Source organism: Oryzias melastigma, linkage group LG7, assembly GCF_002922805.2.
Source record: "Oryzias melastigma strain HK-1 linkage group LG7, ASM292280v2, whole genome shotgun sequence".
Classification (NCBI taxonomy): Eukaryota; Metazoa; Chordata; class Actinopteri; order Beloniformes; family Adrianichthyidae; genus Oryzias; species Oryzias melastigma.
The window spans coordinates 24,773,466-24,784,495 of record NC_050518.1 but is presented as its reverse complement, the minus strand read 5'-3'; the positions used below and the strand labels follow the sequence as shown (position 1 = coordinate 24,784,495).

Here is an 11,030-nt window from a genome sequence, read left to right as displayed (position 1 = left end):
CATTAATTCTGAAGTTCACTTTGGGGTTATAGCTTGCATGTTCCGTTAGGACCCCAGGCAGAGATGGATCCGCTATTTTTCCTACAATGGATGGATGAATGGATGGATGAATGGATGGATGGATGGATGGATGGATCGTTGGATGGAGGGATGACTTGTTTTGGAGTTCCTGTGCTAACCCCGTGACGTCCCGTCTCTGTTTCTCAGGCTCGTCTCTCTGTAAAGACCTCAGGCTGTACCTCAGTAAGTGTTTCACTCCAGGCTCCATGGACAGTCAGCTGCAGCAGCTCATCAGGGAAAACCTTTACCTGCGCGCCGTGCCCTGTAAGACACACCTGAGTATACACATACATACACACTTAGCTGCTTTGTGGGGACATAACTCCATCGATGTGTTTTGGAGCAAATATCACACAAACACAAACACATGCATGTGTGCACACCTCCATCGGTCCTCCTGTGTGCGCCTACATGTAAAACCAGTTCTTATGAGGACACACAGATTCACATCTTTATACCAAGTGGGGACTCCACCTTAAATGTTAAACCTCACACTCATCAATGAACTTTCATGCAAGTAAAAGTCCAAACATTGTGTAGACGCACACACATTCAGATGTGGGTCAAACTTGACCCCCCAAGTGAAAGATGGAGTAAAGGAGAAAAACTCTTTACATGTTGGATCATTTTCCCTCTCAGGTACAACCCGGCAGCCGCGGGACGGAGAGATTTCAGGAGTGGATTACAACTTTGTCTCCATTGAGGAGTTTTTCTCTCTGGAGGAGTCTGGAGCTCTGCTGGAGAGCGGCAAGTTCCAAGGTGGGATGGGGGGACTTCAAAATAAAAGCATTCTTACTGAACACGTGACCCATGAACCGTGTTGAAAAGAGGATTGTGGTCCTAATCTTTGAAACCCCCTCCTTCCTCTACGTGCTTGAAGCCCCGCCCATCCAGGAATTAATCTGACAAGATTAACAACACTAAAATAGAATCTGAATTCACACAAAAGCCTCTATTTTCTCAACCAACGACATGAGATGTGAGCAGCTGGTGCAGCGAGCCACTGCTGGACGGGCTGAGGGTAACTTTGAAATGGGCGGAGCCACACTTTCACCCCCAGCCCCCACCCCCACACACATGATATATGGAAACTAATTTTGGGCGATTTCAGTACGAACTGGGAGGATACATGAGCTGGAAAACATCTTAAAAGAATGATAAATGAGTTTGATCCAAAAAAGGACAAGAATCCCTCAAGCAGCACTCCGATTTTATTTCATCAACCGTCCTAAAAAGAATCATTACGTCCTACGTGTTAGGTATTGGTTATCATTTCCAGAATCGATTAGATTCTTTTTGATTCTTCAATTCAATTTTGAGTTTACACATTTATACACATTTAATTAGAAACACAATAAAAATCTACTATACGATTTAAATATTTACATCAATCTGATTCAGTTCACACACTTTAAATGAAATGATAAATAAAACTCAGGTGGTCGTTACCTGCTAAACAGACAATAAGACCAGAGTATCAACATCCTGAACTCATCTCCGTCTGCTTCATCACAGGAAACTACTACGGGACGCCCCGCCCCGTCCACATCAGCCCCGAGAGTCCACCAATCACGTACCAGGAGCACCGCAGCCTGCTGAGGAACTTCCGGACGCGGAGCAAGTCCCTCAGCAACCTGGAGAAGGCTGTGGAGGAGGGAGACAACAGCGAGGAGGACAGCGGGCTGTCAGGTACCGACCTGCCGGCAGCATCACGCCTCCACAGGTGTAGCAGCACCTGATGACTCATCACCTCACAGGCTCGGTCGGAGCTCCACCCACCACTCTGCCTCTCAGCCAATCATGGGAGTCAGCGGCTGGGAGTCGAGCAGGAATGGAGAACGAAGGAGGAGGAAGAGCGAGAGGAGGAGGTCCTCTGCCTGAAAACTGGGAGGTGGCCTACAGCGAGTCTGGAGAGCCGTACTACATCAAGTAAGAAGATTCTGGAGGAAGTTTGTGGAGCTAAGACGGAAGAAAAGTTTTAAACATTTAGTCAAAACACTTTAAAAGTGACTTTATTCCAGGTTTGTACGGTCGTGAAAAAACATTTTGGAAATTGAAATTATTATTTCTAGTTTCTTGAAAAGTTTATGACACATTAAATCTTCTGTAATGTTTTAGAAAAGTCATGAAATTTGATGAAATCTGCTAATGTCTTCCTAACCAAAACTACCTACAGAAAACAAATAAACAAAGCCAGTAAACTAAGACTACCAAGGTCAAACCTCAAACTAAAACAACAAAACCCAGCAGTGTACGACTGAAAAAGAACGAAACAAACCAACACAACTCAAAGTAAAACCAAGTACTACACAGCCTGCTGCTGATGGCAGTACTATAGAAGATTATTGCTTTAGAATATAACAATTTATCACAGACTCCAGGTTCAAACAATAAGACCACAAAAAAACAAACAGAAATTCATACACAAAAGATACAGTAAATATACATTATTATTATTATTTTCGAGTTTTCGCTGCTGAGCTGATCCTAAAATGACATGGGGGCGGAGCTTTGAGCTCATTGGCCGGGACATGTTTCCCATGTGGTGACGGAGAGGACTCCTCACTACATTTCTACACTTTTCTCCGACACACATGAATATGTTCACATTTTCCTCTCATTTCTTGACTCGTAACTGTTCAAACTTTCATAAAATAAGTCCAGCCTTAGGATAAAACAAGGATCTAATCATGATGAAGGTTTATGTAACGCTGCCAGGCTGCACTTCTGTGTGAAAAACGGCACAGAGGAGATTGATGACAAGATCAACAGCAAAGTGGTGAAAAATAGCAAAAGTGCAAAAGCTGCACCGCAATATTAGTGATGTGAAACTGCAGAGTAGTGATACTGTCTAAGTTTGATCGGAGCGACGCAGGCGGATCAACAGACAACGATCAGCAGCAGAACCATTTCCTCTTAGGGGATCATGGGATGCATTTTCTGGTAGCCAATCAGCTCAAAGCCCCGCCCCCATGTAAAATTAGGATCATGTAAAAAGTCGAAAACTCTGAACTGAAACTGAAAACAGAGAACTGAAAGCAAAGAATGAGAAATGAAAAAAGAAAGTTGAAAGAACAAATAAATGTTTTTTAATTGGTTTTAGTTTTTTAGTTTTTTAAAATTTTCAATATTTTTTTCAAGATTATTTTTTCAAGTGTTCAATTTTTTTCGAGTTTTCTATAATTTTTTTTTTCAAATTTATAATCTGTTTTTTCGTTCACTTTAAGCAGATCCTGATTTGATCTCATAACTTTCTGTTTAATTCATCAAAGTGTGAAAATGATCTGAAAGTTTTCTGTGTGTCTGAAGAAAATATTGAAGACTTCTATTAAAGAAAGCAGCTAAACAAATAGAAGAAGAACGGAAGCTGTTCCAGTGTTACCTCCATAATCGTTCACTGACATGAAACGATGAAGGTGATGATGAAGGTGATGATGAAGATGATGATGAAGGTGATGTCTCTGTGTGTCAGTCACATGTCGAAGGTGACCAGCTGGGTGGATCCTCGTGTGCAGAGCAAAGAGAAGGCGTCCTGCTCCGACAGTAAGTCCGACAGAACTAAATGAAGCTGCGGTTCGTCTCCACCGTCATCATCATCGCCTGACCGCCGTCTTTCTCCGGACAGTCCCAGATTTCACGGAGCAGCCCAGCCTGCTGCGCGGATACTCCATCCACACTCGGCTCTCCAAAGGCCCTCGAGGTTTCGGCTTCAACATCGTCGGAGGGAGTCGACCGCAAGAGTTTCTGCAGGTGTACAGCGTCACACCTGGAGGACCCCCCGCTCTGAACACAGGTACACCTGCAGGAGCGCACAGGTGTCACTGCTGGAAAAACCTCTGAGCTAGAACGGATCAGAGTTCAGTAAAAGAGAAATAGCTTTTCATGTGTTTTAGGAACATTTCCCTCACAGCTAAAGAGGGAACGTCGTTTTCCCGGACAGCAGGTTAAGAAAATGGATGGAAAGAGCAGAAACAGCTAAGCTAGCTCGGAGCTAAAGAGGAGTAACTGATGGACCGATAGTCAAGAAGAAAGAAGAATGAGAAACAGAAAGAGAGTCGGGTGTTCTGACTTTAATTTAGTTCATTTATTTTGCTGCAACCGTCGGCTGCTAGTTAGCCTCAGAGTTAGCTTAGCTGTTTCGTTATCCTCTTATTATCATTGAATTTGAACAGCTTTATTTTACACCTAATGAGCGTCTTGTCTGCTACTTCTTTTAGGACTGTTTGATTCCATTTTCAACAGCTAAAAAATCTGAAAAAAATAAAAATTTTGACTTTAAAACTGTCACATCCGTAGTATCTCTACATGAATCAAACTATTTGTTGTTTCATTTCAAATGTCCCTGATTCCGTCTGCTGCTCCTCCAGCGGACATCCTGGTCTACATCAATGACGCCTGTGTGCTGGGTCGGTCCCACAAAGAGGTGGTGGAGATGCTGAAGTCCGTCCCAATGGGCCAGAGTGTGGACGTGGTGCTGAGGAGGGGGTACCCCATGCTCTACAACCCCGACGGCTGTCCCAAGCAGAGCCTGGAGGCGGTACGACCCATTTGAAGTGGACCCGTCCTCCTACCTAAGCATGGAAGATCTGTCAGATGTGATTTTATGTCTTATAAATCCGAGGCTTTTCTATCAAAATGTCTCATCAGGGAATTTCTTTTATTTGCATTTCAAACTAAAAACTAAGGCTAATAAAATATTACTTTGTCAGCCTGAGTTCAGTGTTCTGAACAGGTTTAATGAAAACATCAGCGGGTAATGCTATCAGGAGAACTATCACCTGCTCGCGACTAAATTCTCTTGTCTTCTGGACTCGGCAGGCGCAGACTCCCAGTGAGGCCTCCGATGGAAGCCGAGGCCCCTCCCACCTCACCTACAGCCGCACTCTGGACGCCAACGGCAGCGTGGCAGGTCAGAGCCGCCGCCATAGAGAGGACGGTTAAACAGCTTCACCTACGGAGGCAGTAAATCGACTAGATCTGTTTGATCAGGACTCACATGAAGTAATATCATTCCAACAGCATCTTCAAACATCACTTTAATAGTCGTTCACTGATTTGCTTTGTTTTATGTTGAAATTTAAATAAGTTAGATAAGTAACACGCCCCACTAACAAATCAACTGTTATTTCCAGATGCTGCACATAACCCCGCCCCTTTCGCTCCTTTATTGGCCAACGGATTGACAGAGCCGGTCACCCCCACATCCTCCGAGCCAGCGCTCTGTCCTCCTCCTCCCCCAGAGAGGACTCCACCCACCCACAGTGACTCTGAAGGCGGTCCGTCAAACGCCGGAACTCGGAGGTCAGTTCATGAGGAACAGCTTTTTCAGCAATTACTCTTCTACTCGTGGGGCATGCAGGCCAGAAACGGTCCCAGTTTCTGTTGGGAGAAGGCGGGATCGCTACTCACTCAACATCATCCAACGAATGAATTCCAGAACAACTTTGGCGGTAGCTCCACGGCAGGAGCATTAGGGTGTTGAGCTGTAAATTTGACAGGCGTCAAAAGAGAGGCGGAGTATCAGCAGAATTAGCTTGTTAAAGGGTCACCAAACAGGGAAGTTGGAGGCTGACTCCTCCCACAGCCCCAATTTGAAAACCCAGTGAGAGGGGCGGGGCTTGGGGGCAGGACTGTTATCAATACTGGAGCTGGAGATCATGATGTGGGACTTCTGAAATTTTCATGGATTGACCAATAACAAAATTCAACTGTAATAACTCAATTCAACCTGTAGGGGGCAGCACATAGACGGCTTGTTTTTACTATATTTTTAAGAATCAAACCATTTTATTTTAATTTATCAAAACTTTGCCTATGACCAACAGACAACACTTTTAAAGCCCCATTTATAGAGATCAACAGACAAAAACGTTGATGTAAGGTTTGGAAATTCAATGAAAAGATACTTCTTGTGTCAATCGTGAATGGGAATTGAGAAAGTTGCATAAATGAAGAATGACAACATTTGCTGTAATTATTTCTGCTTAAGTTCCCGCTGATGTTCTTCATCTTCTCTCTGCTGCTCCTCAGATCCTCCCTGGTTAGCTACAGCAGCACCCTCCCCGCCCTACCCTCCTCGTCTCGCCTCCTCCATCAGAGCTCCAAGTCCTCAGACAGTGACCTGTCCTCTTCTACTCTGCCCATCGCTTCTCCTTCTTCCTCTCACATTCTCTCCAAACTCCCCCTAAGTCAGCCGGACACCAGCGCCCAGAACTCCACGACCAGCACCAGTTTTCTGTCCTCCTCCACCCCTCCGGTGCAGCGCTTGCCGAGGACTTTCCCGGCCCCTAATTCTCCCAAAGACATCCCATCGTGCGGCTTTAACGGGTGTCCCGCCAATCACCAGGCAGCGTCCTCCGCCTCCCGTGGAAACGTAGGGCTACTCCCCCCCGCTGTGACGGGCTCCTCCGGCCCAGGCCTCGCGGGGGAACTCGTACCCGTGGCAGTTGGGCGCAGTGAGAGCGGGGGCCTTGGATTTAGTGTGTCAACAGGAGGACAGGGGGGCCAGCAGGTGGTGGTGAAGCGGGTCTGGGATCGCAGGCAGTGTCTGTCGCTGCAGGCGGGAGACGTCATCGTGAAGATCAACGGCGCCGACGTGCAGAACCTCAGCTTTGTGCAGGTGACACGTTCTAGAGCAAAACCAATCACACGAGGGGCCAAAATCCAAAACACACCTGAGGTCGAACAGGATAAACATTTATTGAACACTCTAAAACGACATTTATAAAACTTTAAAACTGTAACTTTTTAACCTAATTATGAACTAGATATAAAGCATTACCTGTGACAATGTCAGTGTGAATGCAGTAAACTGAATTTGGCAGCTGAAGATGCTGAAGCTGATAGCTAGCTAAAATATTAGCTAAATGCCAAATTAGCCTAAAAAAACAAAACAAAAAATAAAAACTAAGATTAGCCAAAACAGCTTGAAAAAATAGCTAAGCTTCAAAATATCCCAAAAAACTGAAAAAAGCAAAAATTAGCCTAACTGCAAAACATCCTAAAAAAACTTCAAACCAAAAACAGCTAGCATGTAGCTGAAATATTAGTAAAACTCCAAAATAGCCAAAAAAATCTAAGTAAATGTCAAAAATAGTCCAAAAAGCTGCAGAATCCCCATTTTAAAAACTTTCAAACTGTACCTTTTTACATAATTATGAATAATAAAAAGGCAGGAATATTATTCCAGAATAAATCAACTTAAACCTTAAACTTTCAATATTTTACTCTCTATAAAAATATATTTTCTCAAAATTATACAAGTTAGAAATGAGCACAAGATAACATCGGGTCATTAATAACAATAAAATAAAATGATCTGGAGGGCCGGATAGAATTACCTGGAGGGCCGGATTCGGCCCCCGGGCCGTGACTTTGACACGTGTTCTAGTGCCTGTTACAAAATCACTGGCTTTCCCAGAGATAATAGTATTAATCCACACGTGTAGCTTCTATACTTTAGCCGAGTCAGTAGAATTAGCATCATTGCCATCATTAGCATTAACAGCAGTAACAGTAATGCTGCCTTACAGCATTCGTATATTGGATCCAGCTTTCAGATGAGTGATCTTAACGGTGAGTGTTCTTCTCTATTCCAGGTCCAAAGAGTTCTGCAGGAGCACACCAAACAAGGAGAAGTAGTCCTTCTGGTCTACAGAGGAGGTAAGATTTCACCTTCGACCTCAAATTGTTCACGCCGTGTTCAACAACATGTGGTGTTCACTCTGGACGAGCCGGGTGGAGATTAGTGACTCGTGAATGGGTTTATGGGTCAAGTCATCCAGAGACCAAGTTCTGGATCAGAAACATGAAGAGATATTCTGGTTCTTCTCCAAAACGTCTTCACTCTGTCCCGCTCCAGGTCCAGTGTCCTCTCTGGTTGTGACCCCCAACCTCTACAAGTCTCAGTCCTCGCATCTGCTGACCACACCTCCCTCCGCTCATGCCCCGCCTTCACCTGACTTGCCTTTTCCATCCACGGGTGCCTTGCTGGGGGGTATCCCCCCACTCAGCCTGGCTGGTTTGGCCCCTGAAGGTCAACAGAAGGGCTACCATGCACCTGCAGGGACCCATCAAGGTGAACCCCGCCCACCATCTTATCTTAGTGCTCATTCCAAATGTATAAAATATAAAAGATTATGGAAAAGACAGATCTAACAATGTGGATAAAGCTACACCCAAATATTACAATATGGAGCATCTCTAATTTATTGTCTGTAGTCTGGGATCAGATCAGGTTAAAGGGTCACCAAACAGGGAAGTTGGAGGCTGACTCCGCCCACAGCCGAAATGTGAAACTCCATTCAGAGGGGCGGGGCTTGGGAACAGGACTGTTATCCTCAGGAGTCTGCAACCTTCGACCATTCAGGTCGATTTCTTGCCAACCAAAACCCTCAAAGTCTTCACTCACCCTCTAGAAAAATAAGATACTGATTTATATTTATGTTTGTGCCACTGACATGATACATTTAAATAAACTATCCTGTTTTTGTGGAATATAAAGACATAAACATGAAGAGAAAATAATGAAATAGTTAATCACTTTTGACAGAACTTTGCATGACTTCCTTTCAAAATAAAACCATAGGATCATGGTAATGCAGCAGATGCAGTAGGAAGTGTAAAGTCATCAATGATAAATATATATATATGAACATTTTACTGTTTCTGGAGCATTTCATCCTCAAATTTATAAATATAACCAACAAAAACTAAATCAGAGCTAATTAAGTGACCCGACCATATATTAGGAACACGTTCAAAAATAGAAAATCTGATTTAGAATCCAGTGGATTATAATTTAATGTAGCTTTAATTCCGGTTGTGCTTAAGGACAAAAGGTTGATTTTCTGTGATTAAAAAAAAAAAACCTGAAAATGAAGTCCAAAAGTGCCGTTGAGAACGTCATACTTCTGTCAGTAGGAAAACAGACAGTTTGATGTAAGGGGCAAAAAGAAAACAAACTTGAACTTAAAATACCTTTAATTCATTGTGTTGAAAAAAAAATCGAAATCATGACTTTAAAACAGAGAATGGAATCGAATCGTGGCTTGACTCAATCGTTACATCCCTACTTATAAACAAACATTTCATTTAATAACAGCTTTGGGTTTATAGTTTTGTTTTCCGTAGTGAACATTTCTTGGAATTTAACATTTTAAGCTCAAATTTTACATTTTTTTTTTATCAATTTTGCAATTTCTATTTTCCAAATGTACAGTCCTCTTGTTCATAGACTTTAAGCTGATTCTGATTTAACCCTAGACCCCCCCCCTCCTCACTATGACCTCGTTTGGTTCTCAGGACCCCCTCCAGCCCATTCTCCTGAAGGGCCCCCACCCTCATCCCTCATCCAGAGTACGAGCTTCCTTGACTCCGTTCCCGTCACTCTAACCCTGGAACCCTGTGACCTGCTGAAGGGGGAAGGTACGGCTGGGGGTCCTCCTCCCACCAGAGGAGGCGGAGCCATTGGAGCAAAAGATGGCCGAGAGGGGGCGAGGTCTAAACCGGTGGAGGTGGAGCTGCACAGACGGCAGGGGGAAGGGTTCGGCTTTGTCATCTCATCTCAGGAAGTGAGCAAAGGTGAGTTCCTCAGTGCTGCCAGCAGGGGGCGGCGTGGAGGACCAGCTTTAAGAGCGCCCCCTACAGACCAAAACTATGTCCAAATTCCGCCCCCACTACTATATAATCCGTTCGCCATTTTCTAGTGCTGTCGAATCCACTAATTCCAAAATCTAGTGCACCAGAAATTTCCCAGAAGTCTTTGCGAAAAACTAGCATGCATCGATGCTCACTAGATTAGTGAATATAGACCACAATGCATTGCAGTCAAACTGTTTCAAACAAAAAATGTGTGAATATATTTTTGGATAAACCATCCACATTTTCACCATCAGAACACAGTGGAGTCATTAATAAACGTCGAGAAATGTTCGTGTTGATTTCTCTTCGTGAAATTGGTGCTCATATATCCGGTGTTTGGAAACATGAAAGAAAAGTGGAGAGCATCGTGTTGAATTCCCTTTAAAATCCACAATACATAGTCCAGCACCATATAGTTTTTTAGTCGTTATGGGTTAGGGAGGGAATTCGGACAAACCCAAATCTGCCTTAGAAAGAGACTGAGAAGAACGTTGAATGAATGAATAACTTACATTGTACATTATACAACGTATTTGAGTGCAGTTCAACACTCAAATAATGAAATGACATTCAGACCCACATCCATGCATCCAGCCAATGAATGGTTCCTAATGTACAGCAAACAAGTTAAAAAAAATTATTAACAAACTCATATTATAGCAGGATTGTGATATCTCTGAGATAAAAAACTGTTTTTTTATCTATTTTTCCTTGATTTAAATGTTTTGTGACTTCTGCCTGAAGGCAGCAGGATATCTGATGCCTGGCAGTGTATAGCTGGTCTTGTTCTTCCCATTGAGCTGGCTTCTCAGGACTTGTCTTACTCGTTGGAGGTATTTGGCTGTTGCAGCTCTCCTTGTTGCCATTTGCCTGTGGGATTCCAAGGTACTTTAACTGTCCTCAATGTCTGTTATTGTTCTTCTGGGAGTGGGACCTCCTCTGTGTGGACTACCTTGTCTCACTTTGTCACCATCCGACTGCATTTCTCAAGCCCGAATGACATCCCAATGTCAGTCCTGTAGATCCTGGTGGATCAGGGAGTCAATGTCAGTCCTGTAGATCCTGGTGGATCAGGGAGTCAATGTCCTGCTCGCTCTTAGCGTATAGCTTGATGTCATCCATGTAGAGGAGGTGACTGATGGTGGTCCCATCTCTGAGTTGGTATCCATAGTCAGTCTTATTGATTATGTGGCTGAGGGGGTTCAGACCTCTGCAGAACAGCAGTGGAGACAGAGCATCACCTTGATGTATGCCACATTTGAAGGACACTTGTGCAAGTGGCTTACCATCGGTTTCAAGGGTGGTTTTCCACAATGTCTTCGAGTTTC

At 43.8% G+C, this 11,030-nt stretch overlaps 1 protein-coding gene across 2 annotated transcripts in view; it reads left to right on the top strand.

Annotated features, from left to right (window-relative positions):
• LOC112158900 (membrane-associated guanylate kinase, WW and PDZ domain-containing protein 1) overlaps nt 1-9,642 on the top strand; it is a gene marked incomplete at its 3' end in the record, with an annotated part of 22,744 nt that extends 13,102 nt beyond the window's left edge. For both annotated transcript variants that reach the window (XM_024292579.2, XM_024292580.2), the window contains 13 exon segments: nt 208-324; nt 700-819; nt 1,576-1,749; nt 1,818-1,989; nt 3,533-3,603; nt 3,686-3,853; nt 4,428-4,597; nt 4,879-4,969; nt 5,193-5,361; nt 6,091-6,679; nt 7,659-7,722; nt 7,922-8,137; nt 9,364-9,642. In XM_024292579.2, coding sequence (XP_024148347.2) covers nt 208-324; nt 700-819; nt 1,576-1,749; nt 1,818-1,989; nt 3,533-3,603; nt 3,686-3,853; nt 4,428-4,597; nt 4,879-4,969; nt 5,193-5,361; nt 6,091-6,679; nt 7,659-7,722; nt 7,922-8,137; nt 9,364-9,642 — 2,400 coding nt within the window.
• Nucleotides 9,643-11,030: the final 1,388 nt, after the last annotated feature.